Source organism: Sceloporus occidentalis, unplaced genomic scaffold, assembly GCF_023333645.1.
Source record: "Sceloporus occidentalis isolate IW3139 unplaced genomic scaffold, rSceOcc1.0.p SCAF_3, whole genome shotgun sequence".
Classification (NCBI taxonomy): Eukaryota; Metazoa; Chordata; class Lepidosauria; order Squamata; family Phrynosomatidae; genus Sceloporus; species Sceloporus occidentalis.
In genome coordinates, this window is record NW_028316983.1 from 60,980,208 (window position 1) to 61,000,641 (window position 20,434).

A 20,434-nucleotide genomic window follows, 5' to 3' on the forward strand; every position below is an offset into this window, starting at 1 on the left:
GCTTAAGTTTTAATTCTGATAACTGTTCAAAAATCAAAATTACAGTTTGTGTAATAGCCAGGCAGTATTTAGTCATAAGTTCTGTTGGGACTTCTGTTTGTTGTTCCACCTTCTGATCCTTATTATGTTTATCAGTTGTCCTACCAATATTAGTCTTTATTTCCAAATCCCTACTACTGATATCAGGGCTAATAACCTGAATTGACAGATCTTGATCTCCATCCACCTCTAAACTATAGGGTAGGGAAAGATCCAGGATCTGCTCTGCTCCTATCACCGTCTGAGAACCAACTCCCAAAGTTTCAAGTTCATTAACAATATGAGTAGGATTTGATTTACTTACATTCTCATTTCCTACAAAACATTAATCTATTCTGGGCTGTTTAGAATGTTTTGAATGAGGGAGTGAGTTTGGACTCCCACCCAACTGTTTTCTTCATTTTCTCTTTCCCATGGCTTAGTTTAGGAGTTTTCTGGAGAACTCAAGGATTTAAATCAGATATTTATGTCAGGAGTAAATTTTCTTAGCTATTTAGCACTAACAAGTAAGTGACTGGCACTAGGACAACTCAGATGGTGATAGAGGTATTGAATGGGGCTTAATAGCCATCCAGGTGTGCTCCTGGTGTTGGCTCTGCTGGTGGGGTGAGGTTGGGTGAAACCTTTGCTTCTAGGAGGATGGTGAAGGGAGGGTTTTATGCTCCAAACTCACTCTGCCTCTCAGGTAGGCGTGGGAGGTGCTGGTGCTGCTGCAGCTGCAGCCACTGCTGGAGTAGGCTATCAAACTTCTTCCCTCGACATTCTTTCTGGAAGGAGGGAGGGTTTTATGCTCCAAACGCACTCTGCGTCTCAGGTGGGCGTGGGAGGTGCTGGTGCAGCCACTGCTGGAGTGAGCTATCCGAAAAATACTTCAAAACTAAGAGTTTGTCTCTTAACTCTCGCTGTTTCCATTAAATAATATAGAGCAAATAGTTTCCATAAAATAATACAGAGCAGTCAAGGGATGACTTTTATAATGTTTTGTGTTAAAAGATTTACGATTCTGTGTGGGTGAATATGGTGTGTGTGGGTGTGTATGTATATATAATTTTGAGATTCTTTTATCAACAATGGTATATAGTGGAAATAATGTTTATGCTGAATTAATTTAAATTTACATTGGTGAGGCTAAAGTGGATGCTTAGCCATGCTGGAGCTTAATGTTTTATATTTCTTCTTATATACTATTTGTCATCTGTTATGCTTTGATTTACTGCTTTCTTTATTATTTCATCATAGCCTTTTATGGTAGTTAGATTGTAACTGCTCTTTATAGTTTTTGATAGTCACATGGCCAGTGTTTTAGTAGTCAGACGTCAGCCATAATGCAACAAAGTTGGTGTATAAAAGAACCCAGATTTTCAAATGTCTTTAACCAAATGTCTCCAAATTAAAATGCCAAAAGTTCCCAGGGCTTCTCCTGTTTTTTTTTAAATCAGAAGACATATTATTTATATCTGCTGTGTTGATTTAATATTATAATTGTGTGCTTTCAAGCACTTTTTTATTGACAGAAGGTAGCATTTTGTTTACAGTTGACTTTGAGGGCTCTGTTTTGAAAGTGTCTAATTGTCCTTTAAAGAGAAGGGAGCTTTAACCCTTAGTAATTTGGATGTGAGGATATTTTTGTCATGTGTTCTGTATGAAGCCCTATTAAGCAAAGTCCAATCCTCATACTCCCCCCAAAATTTCTGCAGATGAAAGATAAAAGTAGTGATGTTGTGAAAGATTCTGCCAACGAGACTCACCTTGTTCCATCATTTGGAGCACCTGTAGAAGAGCAAACATCTGAGACTACAGAAGATACTCATCCTTCAGCAAAAGAAAATTCTCCATTGGTATGAGCCAGTATTTCTTTTTTATTTTGCTTGGCAAAGTTGGGCATCCCTAGTTTGTTGCCTAAGATTGGGAGCAGACTGGTGAATGGTTTGGGTTTTGTTTTGTTTTTGTTTCTTTGCTCTTATTTCCATGACCATTTTATGGAATTATCCTGTAATTTTCAATACTGTAATTGGGCAATTTTCGTTTAGGGAATGTTTGTAAGAACTCATGTTTGTAAAGTATTATGAGTTTTCTGTTAACCATTCAGGTGTTTTCATTTGCTTATTTTTGATCACATTTATTGTCTGGTTCCTTCAAATTATTGATGGCTGACCTTTCTCTCTTTTCTGCAGCTGGAAGTCAGGGAATCCACAGACCATTTTGAACATGATAGTGCACATCTGGATGTAAAAATTCCATTTCTGTGTGAGACCACAAAAGATCACCCTTCTGAAGAAAAAGATGCAACTGAACTGGTATTAAATAATTGTCTCCTTAAAGAATTAAATAGCTTATATAGGGCTTCCAAAGGCTGAAGCTAGTGTTTTTTAAGATCTCTGCACTACCACAAAGAGTTACCATATTTTGCAGACACACATGAGAGAATCCTTTACATACATTTGTAGCACTGCGAGATATAAAATGTCTTTGAGCATGCATGGGGACTCAAATTACCAAAAAGACAGCCTCCCCTCCCACCACTCCCCATTTTTTAAAAGGAAAATTACTGGTCCTAGAGATTTCCAGCAGAAGCAGTTTTATACACATATCTTGAAAATAGAAGTTGATTTTCGGTCATTTATGGTTTTGATTTTTTGAAAAAGGGCATTTTTTTTGCTTCTGTTGTAACCCATAGCAGTGCCAGTGTAGAAAACTGCTCCATCGCCCACTGAATACTGTATCTTTGTTTTTGTTTCCAGTTAATGCAGACTTCAAGCACAGACAGCTGTGTAAGCCATGAACGAAAGGACACTGCTGTTACAGTTGATGCTTGCAGCCTGCCACATACCCTCAGTGATATTTGTTGTGTGCCTGTGCTGGTGAGAGAAACAAAAACCAAACTGGTAAGTATGCTGAAACCTTTGTGTCTCTCTTGTTTGACAACCTAGGTGGGTGTACTTTTTGAATCTTGAACCTACTTGCATGTATGGAAATCACAAGTGGCTTAGTTCCTGATTTAAGTTTCATTTCATTTGTAAACTAGACCAGGAATACCAAGATGGATTTATGAAAATGAATACAACTTTAGGATAGCATGTGTTGATTGACGTAAGGTAGGATGCAAGTAGAAAACTATGGCCTGTTACAGACTGCCAAAATAAAGCTGCTTCGGGTCTCTTTGGAGGTATGCTATTTAAATGATGCATGGGTCCTAAGAGTCCGGAGGTCGTGCCAAAGCCACACTCCATTCCTAAGCACTGGAGTGCAGCTTTGGTGCAGCTTCCGGATTCTTAGGACCCATGCATCATTTAAATAGCATACCTCCAAAGAGACCCGAAGCAGCTTTATTTTGGCAGTCTGTAACAGGCCTATGTGCCATATAGACAGTCTCGTAGTTACAGGATTTTACCATTTTGCAAAAGTTATTCTAATGCCTATCTTGCAAAACAAGCTGCAAGGCTAGATAGAATAAACCTATCCAGTCCAGGATAGTACAGTATTAAACTTTATACAACCCATAGCCTCGTGGGTATGGTTTATCCTGTTTAGCCTGCTTATATTTTTCACAATGGTGTCCTGTGTATTTTACCTGTAGCATTTTCCCACAACAGTAGGAGCATCTGTAGTTACTTTTATCTCTCCTGGGTCTACTGCAAATACCTCCTTGAAGAGTGGCAGCAATTCAGAAGCACCTTGATGAGACCAGAAATCACTTGTTGTCTTGAAAAGGTGCTTCCAGGAAATGGCAGAGCAGTTTCCATTTAATGAATGAAAGCTTTCAAGTGGAATGCTATTCTTTTCTAACTAAGAGTGTTGGTTACCTGTAGGTGTTTGTTTTGTTGATGCCTTCACCCCCCCCCCCCATCTGTTATCATTCACTTCTCTAGCCTTTTCCTTGGGAAATCAACTCCTTGCTTGAGGAACCTGTGAGAGGATGGGCACCTGAGGATTGTCAGGAGCCACCCTGGAGTGTGAATGAAGTTCACAAGAGTGAGAAAGTCTCTGAATGTGACAGAGATTCAGTAAGTTTTGGATTTCATGAAAGTGATTTTTATTTGAAGAGGCTAAAGGAAAATTAGGTGGGAGGATTGAATAAATAAAGTAAAAGCAAACTGCTGTAAACAGAAGAAGCTGCTTCATTAAATAAAGAGGAATGTTAAAGGAGCATAGTTTTCCCTACAGGATGGTTATAAAAATAATAAATTGTTTGCCTTCCACGGTGTTTTTCATACTTTCCCCCCCTCTGTAACCTCATAATTTTAAATACTATCAAGACAGATTCTGGAGTAATGTTGTGTATTCCAGAAGCATTTATTATGGGCACACCTGAGTTAACAAAGCCTCAGAAAAAGAAGCTCCTTTTTACAAATACTTTTTATGTCTGCCCCATTCCGCCTTTTCTTCCTCATCCTCTTTCTAACTGGAAGTAATTTAGCAGCATCACTACTGGGAGGATGGAGAAGGAAGGCTGGAGAGCCACAGACCTTCAGTATCAGGTTACAGTGGTGTGTCTGCAATAAACAATGCCATAAATCTTGAGCTGGGGAAAAGGGGATTCTACTATATTGGATCCTCCTGTACTTGTGAGCCTGCCTATATCAGGCAGAGTAAACAGCAGCTGGCTAAAGGATACCTCTCTGTGTGTGTATGAAAAGCAAAACAGAGAAAAGTAGAAAGCTGATAGGCCTGTATCAATAGCTCCCCACAATATGTTAAAAAAAAAATCTTTATGGCAGGTTACATACTGCCGGATTGCAGCGGTCTCCCGCCGCCGCCGCTTGCAGCATCCGGGAGCCACAGCGGCCAAACTGTGCGGGTCCCGGATGCTCCGAGGAAGGAGCGTGGAAATCGCGCTCCTTTCTGGTCCCTGGAAAAGACGTCGTGAGGCACTAGTCGCGCACTCGTGGCATCACTTCCGGGGTGTGACCTGTGGACGCACAGAGTCCGCTACATCAATATGGTGGCGGCCATGTGGAATGGCCGCCGCCATTTGTCACGGACTCTGTCCGTGATAGGGTAAGGGGCATCTGTAAGAGACACCCCTTTTTCAAAATGAGACATTTTAAGGACGTCCCTTATGGTGGTGTGTAACGCGCCTATGTTTAGTCCCCAAAATGAAAATTGGGAGAAAAGCAGAGATTGGTGAAAGAAAGAAAAAATCAGTGGATGCACTTTGGAAGACATTTTCAAGTGGTCTATTTGTGCAAGGTTTATCTAACTTAGGCCCTGTGCACAACACCAGGGCCGGGTTGTCACACCACACGGCCCACAGTGTCACGGCGCTTCTGGTCATCCGGACGCAATGCCGAAAGAGTGCCATAAAGCCATGCCACCGTGGCTATTACACCCTTTCTAGGGCACAAAAAGGAGCCACTTTTTGCAGCTCCTTTTCACACCCTGGAAAGGCCAGATCAGGGCCACGGCATGCGCTTGCTGTGGCCTCAATCTGGCTATCAAAGGGGCACTGGAGGCCGCCCCTTTGGGGCTGTGTGTACAGCCCCAGAGTTGTTTCAGTTCACATGTGTATATTGTTAATTTTGAATAATTGTTAATTTAGTTTTAAATTGTTGGATTTGCCTAAAACGATTGCTGAAACCTCTTGAACTACTCTTGAACATGTTGAACTGTCCCCGTTTCCCCCCCATTATTTCCACCTCTGGCACCAAATTTTCTGTTAAAGAAGTAATGCCCAGAAGCACATCTACTTTGTTAACTGAGGTGTACCTGTATTGGGTTCTGTAGGTAAAGTGTGAGAGAGGTGAACCTAAGACAAGAGCAAAATAACAAAACAAGAGATAATTCACCATCCCAGTAGCAGTAAGCCATTGAGCCAAAGTCCTAATTCAAATCAAAAAGGATTTAGCTTTGCTCCCATGGCCCTGAAGTTCTTATTGGGTACTCCGAGAGAGAGAGAGAGAGAGAGAGAGAGAGAGAGAGAGAAAGAGAGAGAGGTGTGAATTCTGTTAATCACTTTTGTGTCTTGTTTAATAACCCTGTTATCTTTACAGGTGCCTTCTCAATCCCTGCCTCAGGGACATGTCTCTTGTGACCAAAAATGTCATATCGAAAGACTACAATACTGTCATTCTTGTTCAACAAAGAGTCATCACAGCAGTACTTCAAAGGATTCTAGCCAAAACTGTGCCCCAAGGGAGCTGTTCATTCAGAGATCAAGATCCCCTCACAGTCAAGAACGAAAATCGAGATCCCCTCACAGTCGAGAACAGAAATCGAGATCTCCTCACAGCCGAAAACAGAAATCGAGATCTCCTCACAGCCGAAAACAGAAACCGAGATCCCCTCACAGTCGAGAACAGAAATCGAGATCCCCTCACAGTCGAGAACAGAAATTGAGATCCCCTCACAGTCGAGAACAGAAATCGAGATCCCCTCACAGTCGAGAACAGAAATCGAGATCCCCTCCCAGTCGAAAACAGAAATCGAGATCTCCTCACAGTCGAGAACAGAAATCGAGATCCCCTCATAGTCGAGAACAGAAATCGAGATCCCCTCATAGTCGAGAACAGAAATCGAGATCCCCTCACAGTCGAGAACAGAAATTGAGATCCCCTCACAGTCGAGAACAGAAATTGAGATCCCCTCACAGTCGAGAACAGAAATCGAGATCCCCTCATAGTCGAGAACAGAAATCAAGATCCCCTCACAGGCAAAAGAAGAGATCAGGATCCCCCCAGCAGCAAGAACAGGAATCAAGATCCCCTCACAGACAAGAAGAGAGTTTGCATAGGCAAGAACAGAGTTTGAGATCTCCTCACAGGAAAAAACAGAGATTGAAGTCCTCTCACAGGCAAGAACAGAGTTCAAGGCTCTATTATAAGCGCAAGTGGCCATTTCATGAACGAGAGCGAAGTTCAGGTTTCCTGCAGAGGTAAGACAGTCATAATTCCTGTGATTTGTTCACTTCCCCTTGATAGCTGCCTGTTGTGTTTAGGAATTTGTTAATGTCTGGGTTAAATCAAATGATAAGACACAGAGTTAAATAAAATGATAAGACACAGAGCAGCAAAAAGAGCCAGAAATAACTAGGGAAAAATGCCTTCTGGTTAATATTTGGACAAAAGAACAAAAATTCACTCTGTGGAAAATGGGGGATCTAGGCAGATTGAGTTGGGATGACAGTTGCTGGGAATGTTCTAAGTTGTATAGGAGAAAATAGAATAGTTGATGGATTGATTTAGGATGCTGCACACTGACCAAATCTTTCCAAGAAAACCCTATGACAGATTCACCTTAGGGTTGCCATAAGTCAAAAACGAAGGCACACAACAACAACAAAACTGCATAAACTGTAGGCTGAATAGACTATAGCATAGCCTTTGACTGCATCAATCATGAAAATCTATGGAAAGCTCTCAAAGACATAGGAATCCCACTACATTTGATAGTTTTGATGAGAAATGTATACGCAGGACAAGAGGCCACTGTTAGAATAAAATATAGGGAAACAGTTCCCATTTGGCAAGGCAGCCAGACAAGTCTGCATTTTATCACCCTGCATGTTCAACTTGTATGCAGAAAACATCACACAAAGAGCAGGCTCAGACTTTAAAAGGAGGAGGAGTGAATATCGGAGGAAGGAACATCAACAGTCTTAAGATATTTTTTTATTTGTTGTTTGCTATTTTTTATTATTTAATGTTAATATGTATTAATATGTATTATGTTAAATTATTTTAGTAGAATGTATGCCTTAGGCAGGTTTATTTTATTTTAACTGATTGTATGTACAGCGCTGTGTAAATTTACAGTGCTCTATAAATAAAGTTTAAATAATAATAGATGACACAATATTACTAGTGGAAAAATCATGGACTTGAAACAGCTACTGAAGGCACAACTCATTGGAAAAGACAATAATGCAGGGAAAGGTAGAGGGTAGTAGAAAGAAAGGAAGGCTGCACGCCAGGAGTCTGTAGGACCTAAGCAGAGCAGTGGAAGACAGAGGCCCTTGGAGATGTCTCATCCACAGGGTTGCCATGAGTCAAGGTCAACTCAAGGGCAGTTAACAACAGTAAACTGAATAGATGTCAAGATGGTCTCTAAATCTGTACCACACACTGACACTGACTTTAGATTAGTTTTTTGTCTCCCCCCCCCCCTATGAATTTTGTGAACTGTATTTTATAAGGGTGTTGTAAAAATTGTGCCCAAACATTGGTGGGCAGGAGGTAGACATAGAATTGCTGGGAGATGATTGGTGATTTCCAGTTGGTCTGGAGAAAATATGCTCTCTCTTACTTATCAGCAACTGAAACAAAACAAACTCCGTCCATGACCCTAAATTATACTCCTGAAATAAAGAAGACTGGGATAATGTGAAATGGATTTTCACATGGAAAGACTGTGAGCTTCCTTTCCATTTTGGTGCTTAGAACAAATTCCTCAATTTGTTCTAATTACTGAATTCTTATTGTGGGTTTTAGTTTTTTAAAAAAAGCAAAATAGATCCATAAGCCTTGGTTCTGCCCAACCACATGCTAGTTGGTCTTAGTGGTTCACTCTAAACTTTGTAAGTTTATGAATTCCTAGGAGAAGGAGATTGAAGGGAAGCTATAAGAGTTTTGAACAGTCAGGTTCTAGGTGTTGCATCTAGAAACATATGATTGCCACTCTTCACCTGTAATCCTTGTACTTCTTTCCACAGGAGGAGAATTGACTTTGGAAGACATTATTATCCTTATTGTGACTGTAAACATAGCTGTAGTCTGCCCCAAGATAATTTTTGGGAAGAAGAGTTGTCTCCCCATTACTTGCCCTGTAAAATAAAACGCAGCTGTTCTCCCAAAGGTTTGTTTTTATTAGGCTTTATATTGTGCATCTGAAACAGTTTTGAAATATTAAAAAGACTGAGTTTGATGTCTTTAGATATAACTACATTAAGATAAAAAAATCTTTTCCATATGATGTTTTCTGCCAGACATCTCTTAGACAAGGGTGGGAATGACATGTCCCATGAGCCTTGAGGCCATATTTTCAGAACTGTGCACCTTCATGAGAACCAGATGGGGAAAATGGTCAGCTAAAAAATTGAATAACATCCAGCAGTAGTGATTCACCTTTTAAACAGGTTGCAGCCCCCAAATCCTTATAGTGCTGCCCCCTTTTTTTGTGACACACCAGAATTGACTTCCACCCACTTCCAGTTTCATTCTTTCTGGGGCTTTTGGTTTTTTTGGGTCTCACTGCAGCTCCTGATGGGTCCTGGGGATTGGGAAATTGGCACCCGGATACCCATTAGCACCTCAATACCCAGAGATTGTCCATTCCTGCACTAGACTCTCTCCAGAGTATTTACCAGCAGGATTATTTGCTGAAATGCACTGAATTTTGTACGACCATAGAGTGGGCCCTTGGCATCTGTTGAGGATTGGTTCCAGAATCCCCTATGGATAAATAATAAATAATAAAATAAAACTTTTATTTATATCCCGCTTTTCTGTGACAAGACAATCAAAGCGGCTTACAACACGTTAAAATCCACATTTACAAATTTATATCCCAAATTCCCCCCCTTAAAACAGGATTAAACAAGTTACAATTTAAAACATCTATTAAAAACACAATAAAAATACAGCAAGGACAGAGCGGTGGGCTGATACATGATGTGGGGGCAGTCATTCTGTGGCCGGGCACTTTTATTCAGGAAAGGCCTGCCAGAAGAGATCCGTCTTGACAGCTTTTTTAAAGCTGTCTAAGCTGGCAATTTGACGGATCTCGTCTGGCAGGCCGTTCCATAGTTTGGGAGCAATTGCAGAGAAGGCCCTCTGGGAGGTAGCAGTTAGTCTGGTTTTTAAAAGCTGCAATAGATTCCTCCCAAAATCCATGGATGCTCAAGTCCTATTAAATACAATGATGTAGTAAAATAGTGTCTCTTATATACAATGGCAAAATCAAGGTTTGCTTTAAGAATTTATTTATATATTTTAATGTTTTCAAACCATGGATGGTTGAATCTCTGGATACGGAAGGCCTACTGTAATTCTAATTCTGAATTCTGTAAGAACATTCCTTCAGCTTCCAACCAACTGATTTTGTCAGGACATGACTGCAGTAGCACTTACCCATCTGTGTTCTTCAGCACCTGCTATACAGAGGCATACTGCCTTTGTATGTAGTAAAAAGGCTTCATTGCTTGTACCCATTCATAGCCTTAGCCTCCATGAATTCATCTAATCTCCTTTTAAATCTGTCCAACTTCCAAACTTGTGGAAGAAACTTCAGTAGTTTAATTGTGTGCTGCATAAAAATATACTTCCTTCAGTGAAAACAGAATTCATAGTCACAAATTCAATAATGAGTAAGAAACTGTGGGCAGAAAACTTGGGAGGTCTTCATGGCAGGATGTGTCACCTGTCTAATCTTATCCAGTCTTGCAGTATATGAAACATGAGACAAAATCTCCATTTGTATTTTTGTATCTGAGATTAGAAAGCTAAGCATCCACAAACCAGAAAGGAGTTTTGGCCTTTTGGTCTAATTTGTGTTGTTCTTTTTTCAGAAAGAAGCACAACTGGTAAACCCTGTCCTCCAGCAAGTAATGCTATGGTAAGAAAAGATGGTTAAACCTTGCCTGCTTAGTTTAAGCTGCTCATATATCAGCTGGAAAGGTTCCAAAGGATGGTGGTAATCACTTGTGATTCCTGCTCTTCTTGCCTTTGTTAATGAGATAGGCCTTGGAACATGCACAATTCAGTGCCACTTTCTGTAGATGACTGGTGATGGGTTATTTCAGAACATCCTTTCTGGATCCTAACTCTGTTTCCTGTCCTCTTCCCCCCACAACCCACCCAATTCCTTCTCCCTGTAAAATGAAAATCCATTCGTAGAGGACAAAGAAGAAAAAAGTAAAAAAAGTAAAGCAGCCTGAGGAAACTGCAAAGAAGAGAACATCTTCAGAGGAAGGAAAAGAGTCTGTCAAGGTAGTTGATGCTATGTGTGGATTTCTAGAGGTTTCACTTAAGTCAGCCATGTGTTTAGATGAGACTTCATGTGTGTGTGTGCGCGCGTGTGTGTACCCACATATGCATAGAGGGAGAAATGTTGGGGAGGGGGAATGTATATATATTCCATACATATCTGGCTAAACACTTTGAGAAACGGGTTGCTGGAATAGATAGGCCTTTTAGCTTCACCTTTGTGGCTCTGAGGAGCTGGTGAATGTAGTTCATTATTTGCTACACTGTCCCTTATGCAATAATCACAGGGTTCATTTCTTGGGAGAGCCTTTGAAACCGAGACTCTGTTGGGAACTGACTGATAGTATTGTGACCTATTGGTAGATCATACTCCGTTAACAGTCAAGCTTGCCACCTTTGTAGGATCAGCCCAGATGATGAACTGTACATTTGTAAAGGTGGCAGCAGTAGACTGCAGAAGAGGTTCAGCTGCCATTGTTAGTGCTGAGCTCTAATGGTATATTACAATATTAATTTTGGTAATTTCCTACTGCTTTCTACATTTCCAGGCATTATTGTCTTTTCCAGTGAGTCATGCCTTCTCATGTAGCAAAGTATGACAACATCAATTTAGTCATCTTGACTCCTAGGGAGAGTTCAGGCTTGATTTGTTGTAGGACACATTTGTTTGTCTTTTTAGCCGTCCGTAGTATCTACAGAGCTCGTTCCCAGCACTACATTTTGAATGCATTGATGTTTTTTCTATCAGCTTACTTCACCATCCAGCTGTCACACCCATACATACCAATGGGAAATAAGATGAGCTAACTTTAGGGTTCAGTTGTATATTTTTGCATTTCAGGATCTTGTCTAGTTCTTTCATAGCTGCCCTTCCCACTCCTAGTCTTTTTCTGATTTCTTGTCTTCAGTTTCCATTCTGATCAGTGATTGTTCTAAGGTATGTGAAATCTTTAACTATTTCAGTTTCTACATTGTCCACACTGCATTTATGTAAATCCGTCATGGTCATTATTTTAGTGCCAAAGAAGAAATAATGCTGGATCCTCCTCTCAGCAAATGACACCTATGTAATTTTCATGACTACAGAACCTTCCACTGTCACATGGAACTTATAATTGATTATGATGGCAAATGAATCTCTGGTAGTGAAGGTTTGATGTTACTAACTATTCTGGCATGGCCATTAATCAGTTGGGACTGAGATACCCAGTATGATAGAGAGTATTTAGAATACAGAGTAAGCCAAGATGCCAGGGTCAGATGTACATATATCTTCTCTGATGCCTTACTTTCACGACTCACCACCTCACCTCTGCTGGATTGTGGATGATACTTACAACTTTTTAGGCTTCTCTTCACACACACCCTTCCCATTTTCCTGTAGATTCTACGCTTGGTTAGTTTGACAGAAACTTTGACAATATCTTTACCATCTCCTTTTCTGAATCTTTTAGGAATTTATTTCCACAAGCATGTTTCAGATTTATTTCTATTGTTCTTTTTCATGAAGGCACCTTTGTCTCACTTTCACATTTTATTTTACAAGTATTCCTATTTCTCAGATGGAAGAAATTCCACATGTCCTTCTTGTGGCATTTATACTTCCTCCTGAGCATCTAGGATTAGTATTACTTGTTTTTTGGACTGTTAAATGTCTCCCAACTTTTAAAAAAGGTTACGAGAGACAGGTTTCCCAACTTTTATCTATCAGCTAATTCCCCAATGAATTATGCATTATTTTTCTCCTTCTCCTGTCTTTTGCAATTCTTACTCAAATCAGTACTTGTTAGAATTTTGTATTATCTTGTAGTTTAATGATTTTCTGAGATAATAATTTATGCATTTTACTACTCCACTGCCCTTTTATATTCCAATCATATACTGATTATATTGTATTGCTGTGTTTATATATTTTCACCATTTGTAGGCTGTAGTCTCAATACAACATTTCAATCCAGTTTACTTTAGACTGGCTCCTTTTCTGGTTGAATTCCTTGGCTTGTTGCACAAAAATAGAACCTAACCTTTCTCTTCTAGGCCAGAGGTGGGAATCATGTGTGCCCTCCAGATGTTTTGAGACTGTACCTACTACCATTCCTCACTAGTTATGCTGTCTAGGACCTTCAGAGATTTGCAGTGCAGCAGCATCTGGAGGGCCTTGTGATTTTCTCTCCTGCTCTTGATCTTGTTAATTCCACACCCCATTGGAAATCTCTGTAGATGCAGATGGCAGCCAAGAGTGAGGAGACAGGCTCCCCTTGCCAACCCAACATAGAGGAGAAAACCACATCATGGACTCTGAAGGACCGTTCTGCAGCCGTGCTGGCAAGGACAGAAGAGATTGAGAAAGTAAGAAAAAAATGAGGTTTCCCAGTAGCATGTGTACTGCTTTTAAGAAGGAAAATATGTCAGATCTAAAACAGCTCTTTCATGTACTGTACAGTTTGGCCCTTTATGTTCCCTTATAAACTTTGCCCACCAATGGATTAAGGCAGAGTGGGCGACTGTAGAAGGGGCTAGATTGGTTGTTCAGGAGACTTTGCAGAGTTGCACCCCCAACGTCTCCTCCAAAAAAGAGATTTTTGCACCTAAACACCTTCTAGTGGGCATCACTCAGATGGAATCCCCATTTCACCTATAAAAAGAATGTGACGTGATGGGACAAATCTATCATTTACCACTTTTTAACTGATCTGATCATGGATGTGACTTAGATTGTTGACAGCCCATGTAATGCAAATGCAGTGGAAATATACCACCTTTTCAGCCTTAAGTTAGTTCCTTGAAATTAATGTCGTCTTTTGTGATGTTGGCAGTCTCACCCGTTTTCTTAACAATTAACTGTATTTTTTCTATTCTCAGCATTCTCATGGTTGATGTCTAGTATATAGACCTGGATATGTCCCTCCTGTTGTTCATACAGTGGCTCACTTGCATGACGAAACCATTTTTCATTTCCAACAGGCTTATCTGCGGGTGCTCCTCAACTTTGCAGGAGTGGCTGTCATGTTGGTAGAAAAGGAACCAAACGTGGAGGCAGCTATAGAATCAGCACTGCGGGCCAACCTGAGGAGGATTGGGGACTACTATGAACACATGCTGAAGAACTACATTGACAGCTTAGCTGAAGCCAGCTGAAATGAGACTTAATAGGAACAATCTACCTAATGCAACTAAATCCTGTTTCACAACAGAATGAGGGGACTTGGAAGCTGTGAGGGTTTTTTCCCTGTTGGGTGAGACTGGGAAAAAATACCATCCTTTGGCACTAGGGATGAAAAAAAACCCAAGGAATATGAGTTTAAGGTGCAACAGCTATGGGAAACGGAGGCAATAGCTGAAAGACCTGCAAGTGTTATTGCTCTGTTTATGAACAAAGGGTCTTGGAGTAGGAAAGCTCTCTTGATAACAGGACTGTTCTGAGCAGTGTTGGCAGAGAAGGTTCTGAAAGGCTCAGGAACTCAAGTCAATGAGGAATTGGGAGATGGCAGTAAACTAGTTACACTGGTTTGTTACAATTAATTGTTGGACAATTTTTTCCCTTTTGATCATCACATCTGATTCTGTATTTTCAGCTCTCTTGAATTCATACACTCCTACCACAGGCAGGGAGAGAATGGAGGAGGATCCCCCCCCCCCCAATTCCTTGTAAAATCTTCATGTTTGTTTTTTGAATTGTTAAAAAGGTTTTTTTTTAATGCAAATAATAAAATGATGGTTGGAAACAACACAGTCTTAGAGCTGCCTTTATTTGTTAGCATGCCTTCTCTGCAGTCAACTCTAGATAAAATTGTTTTAAGTTCTTTTAGCTTCCTGTTTTAAGGTTGCCAAGTCACACATTTAAATGAAGCAGTGAAATGCAGGGTTAATCTATATACTCTTAGCACCTTTTGTATACACATTAGTTGGGAGGTTGAAGCAGTAGCAAGCAAAGTTCCTAAGAGCTTTTGTCAATTTGTCCAGAACGTGGAAGGATATAATATGAATAATAGCTTTGTTTTACTTTCCTTGCATCCAGGTTGTATCAAAGCTTTTGGAGCTATGACTTGTAGATTTCCTGATCACTGGCAAACCTGACAAGGACTGATGTGTGAAATAGTCAAACTACAGGGCACAAGTTGTTCAGCCTTGCTGTGCACTGCAATGCTTACTCCACATTATTTTTTCAGTACTTGAGGTGCAGAATGTGGTATACAGTGAGTGTCTTGCTTGCAGGGCTCTGAGGGCTTATCATCCATTTTATGTTACCTCTATATGTAGTGCATCTATATGCATCCGTTTCTCCTATCAAACATCATAAACACTGGCCAATATGCTTACTAGTCTGCTTTTCCTGCAAAAAAAATCATTATTTCGTTGGGTTTTCATTGCACGCTTTCATTCACCAGAATTAATAGATTCCTGTAGTGTTCTTATACACAGAAATAATGTGTATGTATTATGCCAGAATGCACTCTTTCATGAACTGTGTTGATAGGCAACTGGGGCACTGTATAAAAACGTATACATGGATTGCAAGTGGGGTGGACAGAAGGTGACACAACATGGACTCCTAACTTATGCATTTTTCTTTCACTTGAACAAGGTCCTCTGCATAGAGCATTTATAAGTTGAGTCTCTCTTATCTGAAATGCTTGGGACCAGAAGTGTTTTGGAATATTTGCATCTTGGATAGGTATAAACATGAAATCCATTTGTTTCATATATACCTTTTACACATACTCTGAAGGTAAATTTATACATAATATTGCTAATAATTCTGTGCATAAAACAAAGTCTGTGTACACTAAACCATCAGAAAGCAGAATGCGTCACTATCTCAGCCACCTCTATGGACTGTTTTGGATTTTGGAATTCCAGTTAAGGAAGACTTAACCTGTCTTGGTATCTTATTGTTTCTGCAACAACTAAATTCTACAGGCATAGAAAAAGTGTGGGCTGCATGCAACCACCTCTCCCCTTTATTTTTTCCTTGGACCAGTTTTTGGCCTCAAAAACATGAAAGGGCAGCTCAAATTGCTGCAAAATGTAGCCAGTATACTTCCTCGCATTCTTTAAACTTCCCCCCATAAACAGCAAAAAATGGAACCAGAAATAACATTACTTTTTCAGCAGGGTGATGCTGTGAACCAACAGCATAAAAGTACCAGCAAGCCCTCCCTTGGTGCAATAATGCCATAGGGGCTTGTAACTCTTAATATGTTTGTCAGATTAATTGCCTGATGTGTGGGCTTTTACCACACCAAGGAAATTTTTTAACAAGAGGCTGAGCAGAGCAGATATATTAACTATGTTACTTAATCTATTCCCGCTATTCTCTCAAAATCAGCCAGGTTAACCTCCCTCCAATATCCTAATTTCTTGGCATGCAAGCAATTTTAAAATGTATTTCTTTCACAGGTACACCTGGGTTGGCATCTTGTTAGTGAGTCACAATAGTGTACATCCAATTTACATTATTGTAACCCGTTTGGGGAGCTGTTACAGTCATAATTCTTTACCAACTGTACAAAAACCAAAATTCCACCCAACCTCCCTTTTTAAGCAACACAGGCATTTCCAGCTATTTTCCTGTCATTGGATGTGCTGCAAGGATGTCAATTGCAGGGATTTCCTGAGGTCCCTTGAGGATAGGTATTGTATGTAGCATGTCTAGCTGCAGGAAAATAACTGGATACCTGTCTGCTGTTTCCTCTTGCTTGCCAAATAACAAAGAAATTGCTGTGGAGGAGTAGAACCAGGGGAGAGAACTACAAGCCAGATTTGTGTTTACTGATGCAGTTTTCCAGCTGTATAAATAATATCCAGACCAGAGCACAGGATAAATGGTACTTTGGAACTATGCTTCCCAGAATCCACCAGCCAACATGGCCCTGCTAACTGGGGAGGGAGGTTCTTGGAGGCAAAGTCCCAAAAAGTAACATCTCCTAGACACAAGGTATTAAGTATCATGCATGGCATTGTCATAACTCAATGTCTTCAGTATCTCCAGATAGATTTCAGTGTTACCTGACCACTAAAATATTCCCAGACCTGCCAGCAGGGAGCAGCAGAAAACAACTAATTACGGGGGAAAATACTAAGTGAAAGGCCACCTGAAAGCCCTGACGGCAGAAATCTTCCTAAGGAGAATTCCAAAACATTTTAAAAGCTACTGCTTGTGACTCTGCTTTCCACATGTCATAGAAAAATTGGCTCCAGAACAAGGTGAGGGTGAACACATGCACTGCCCTTTCTCCATGTCACCCTTTTTGTCCCCAACCTGTTTCACCCTTTTGAAAAAGAAATACTATTCCTGATAAGGGCACTGCAGAAAGTTTGAGTCCTTGTCTAAAAGCTTTGCCCTTCTTTTAAATCGCAGGCCATGGAGAATGGGCACACCTGTTCTCCAAGCCTCTGAAATAAAAAGTTTAAGCAACTTGGGGAAACACATACTCCGTGTCAAGGCAGGTATATTTTTCTAGAGGTTTTTTACTGCAACTCCCAGCAGCATTGACATTTCTGATGGTAAGAAATGATTGAAACTGTTGTTCAGCAACATCTGGACAGCTACATAATTCCTACCTCTGCTCTGCATCCATAGCAATCCTGCATCTCGGGTCACCTGTACCCACGTGTTCCTGAGTTAGCCTACACTTACTGGGCATTTTGCTCTGCACCCATAGGGTGATGGTCTTCCAATTCTTCCTCTTCTCTCCACCCTGTTTTGCTACATAAAGTGTCTGCTCATGGCACTACACTGCTCTCTGTCTTCTGACCTACTCTTCAGATGTCTGAGCACTACCTTGTTAGGCTATACTACAGTGTTTGCTGTTTGTCCGTGCTCTGATTGCCCACCGTGTTCCTTTGCCAAGTGTTTCCTGCTCCATACCGGGCAGAGAAATGTGCCTGGCCCTAGGCTTTGGAATTGGCTTCCCAAAGAAGAAGCCTTCTGGCTCAGACTCAGAATCAGAAGAGGATGACCAATTTGGGCACCAAGTGTCACCTTGTTCTACTACTGCTTCCTGCTCAGCAGTACTGTCTTTTAGTGAGGTCTCTGGGACGTCCATGATTAACACTGCTGCATGGGGTGCTACAGAAAGGCCACTTCTGAAGTTATGGTCTCCAACTTGTTGCTGAGATGCTTGCAGGAGAGTGGTTCCCAAGCTGTGGTCCTCCCTCTGACGTGTTGAGCTCCAAGCTGCTTCTAGAGAAGATGTGGAGATCTGCACTGCTTTTTGTAGAGAACCAATCAATGACTCACATTCATCATGTTGTGGGGAAAGCATTCTGCTCCTGAAAACAATATCTGCTTCTTCCTGGCTGCCACATTCAGGACCTATTGAAGAATTCCCACTTGAGTAAAGACTTTCCATTGCTAGAAAAATAAGTAAAAGAAAGATCATATAAGAGCAAAGTGATGACCATTGCTGAATGAAATCTAGAAGGTATTCTTGCAGTGGCAATTTTTGCTAATTATCAACTACACTGCATGAGTCAGGTGTTTCTACAGTCAATCAACTGCATCCAGATCAAGTTTGCAAGATCTTTGTGGTTGTTGTGGGCCTTTTAGTTGTTTCCAACTCATGGCAACCCTAAGGCGAAACTTTCATAGTGTTTTCCTGGCAAAAGTTGTTCAGAGGAGTTTTGCCATTGCCATCCACTGAGCCTGAGAGAGTGACTTGCCCAAGGTCACTCAGCAGGTTTCCATGGCTGAGTGGGGATTCAGCCCCTCGTCTCCAGAGTCATAGTCCAGAGCTCAAACCACTACATCTCACTGCTCTCTGTTTGTTTTGTGGTCCATACCATTTATTGTACCATCTTATTTCATAAGTGAGTTTTCAAACAACTTTTGTGTTTTCTCTTGAGGTATTTCAAACATGCAATGTTTCATTTATTTATTCCCTTATGAAAACTAGTGTTATGTACACATCTCATTACCCATGTCAAACAATGTGGCAGCCACTTCTTTCTCTAGTTTCTCCTGCTGTGATAGGATGTACAGTTCTCTTCCTGTTAATCCACACCTGACACTCAGAAGCCTAAAGGTTTCTGCCATTAGGGCAGAGCTAGCACCAAGTGTTGGCATCATTAACCATTTGCAAAAGCCCCATAGTAAACTCCCAGAAGGATCACTTTGTAGCCCTCTTCCCAAGCTAATTCCTGTGGCATCATTGCTTCTCCTTGCTATTACTATTACTGCTTGTTCATCTGGCTCCATCAGTCTGCCAGTGAGATCTAGTAGCTGGACTGCTGGATAGGGATTTGAGAGAGCCAGCTCCAAATCCACACTGAGCTATGAAACTCACTGGATGGCCTTGGGCTAGACATTCCTTCTCAGCCTGACCAGTCTCAAAGGTAGTTGTGAAAGCAAAGTAAGTCATGGACTCTGCCTTGAAATGACTGGAGGAAAAGCCTAATGAACAAATAAGGAGCCACAGTCTCTGCTTGCCTGGCCATCTTTTTAGTGGCAAGGATTGGTCCACAGGAAGAATATCAAGGGAAAGTGTGGTAGCAAGGAGGTGGGCTTGCTCCAAGCAGGGAAACTGATGAGGTTATCTTACACTCTTTTCCACTCCCACCCCCCAAAATAGAAGCTGACACTGCATTGGGAATACAGTAACCTAAGATTGGGGACTGATTACCAAAGACATTACCGTCTGCACCTGCAATTTCCTTGCCGGTTTCACAGCTGGTTCCTGCAGCTTCAGAGGAGCAGCCAGTGTTACTGTTTCTAACTCTGGAGAGAGGTGTGGAGTCAGGGGATGGTGCAGAGATGAAAGCAGAGTCAGAGGAATCTGAGCCACTGAACGACAAAGTGGATTCCTTCTCCAAGCTACAAGCTTCAGAGCAGAAGAGGAGGCCATTCTGAGTGATGACTGGCTGGTCTACTACCAGTGCTTTTTGGCACAGGCTGCAGCAGAAACAGGAGGTTTTGGCATGCCAGTGTTGACCCTGGAGGGTGGCCTGTTCACTGTCGACCCCTGTGAGAAAAGAATAAAACCATAGAAGAGAATATGAGAATGTGAATACAGCATAAGGTGAAAAGTGGTGGCTCCTGGAACTTGACGTTAAGACTGGAATTGCTCAGGTATGTCATAGACTTTCAGCAAGGAGGTAAAAAACATTTTACTTGTGGGCAACAAATACACATTCTTTAAACTGCTTCCCAGAGTGGCCAGAGCAATACTACACTTATACTTCCTGTAATGAGACCTCTCTAGCCTCAGCTGAAGTAGCTAAAGTAGCTCATAGGCATGTTGCTTTCATCACACTTTTGCAAGTGTTAAGGGACCTTACTACACAGGGCACAAAAGTAGAATCAGTTCACATTGGTCGATGCGTATTCGCGTTATATTGCATTGGTGTTTCACACCTGTGAGCTCAGAATATGTATTGACCAATGCGATATAACGTGAATACGCTTTGGCCAATGTGTATTCACGGCTGGGTTCCGAACTGAAGGCAGCCAGCTCCTCCGTTTTGCAAGTCTGCAA

At 41.1% G+C, this 20,434-nt stretch overlaps 2 protein-coding genes across 4 annotated transcripts in view; one reads left to right on the forward strand and one right to left on the reverse strand.

Moving 5' to 3' along the window:
* Nucleotides 1-14,638, forward strand: part of LOC149316026 (uncharacterized) — a 37,387-nt gene extending 22,749 nt beyond the window's left edge. Inside the window, exons 9-18 of one of the 2 annotated variants that reach the window (XM_089514635.1) lie at nucleotides 1,737-1,877; nucleotides 2,214-2,336; nucleotides 2,790-2,924; nucleotides 3,909-4,043; nucleotides 6,030-6,910; nucleotides 8,687-8,829; nucleotides 10,541-10,587; nucleotides 10,869-10,961; nucleotides 13,179-13,307; nucleotides 13,923-14,638. In XM_089514635.1, coding sequence (XP_089370761.1) covers nucleotides 1,737-1,877; nucleotides 2,214-2,336; nucleotides 2,790-2,924; nucleotides 3,909-4,043; nucleotides 6,030-6,910; nucleotides 8,687-8,829; nucleotides 10,541-10,587; nucleotides 10,869-10,961; nucleotides 13,179-13,307; nucleotides 13,923-14,096 — 2,001 coding nt within the window. In that variant the 3' untranslated portion in view covers nucleotides 14,097-14,638. Of the gene's footprint in view, nucleotides 1-1,736; nucleotides 1,878-2,213; nucleotides 2,337-2,780; nucleotides 2,925-3,908; nucleotides 4,044-6,029; nucleotides 6,911-8,686; nucleotides 8,830-10,540; nucleotides 10,588-10,868; nucleotides 10,962-13,178; nucleotides 13,308-13,922 lie in introns of both variants that reach the window. The other variant, XM_089514634.1, reaches the window with a different exon arrangement.
* A 38-nt stretch (nucleotides 14,639-14,676) lies between these two features.
* LOC149316027 (prickle-like protein 1) overlaps nucleotides 14,677-20,434 on the reverse strand; it is a 20,787-nt gene continuing 15,029 nt past the window's right edge. Inside the window, exons 7-8 of one of the 2 annotated variants that reach the window (XM_089514637.1) lie at nucleotides 19,604-19,921; nucleotides 14,677-18,315 (exon numbers count right to left, since the gene is read on the reverse strand). In XM_089514637.1, the coding sequence (XP_089370763.1) occupies nucleotides 17,747-18,315; nucleotides 19,604-19,921 (887 nt within the window). In that variant the 3' untranslated portion in view covers nucleotides 14,677-17,746. Of the gene's footprint in view, nucleotides 18,316-19,594; nucleotides 19,922-20,434 lie in introns of both variants that reach the window. The other variant, XM_089514636.1, reaches the window with a different exon arrangement.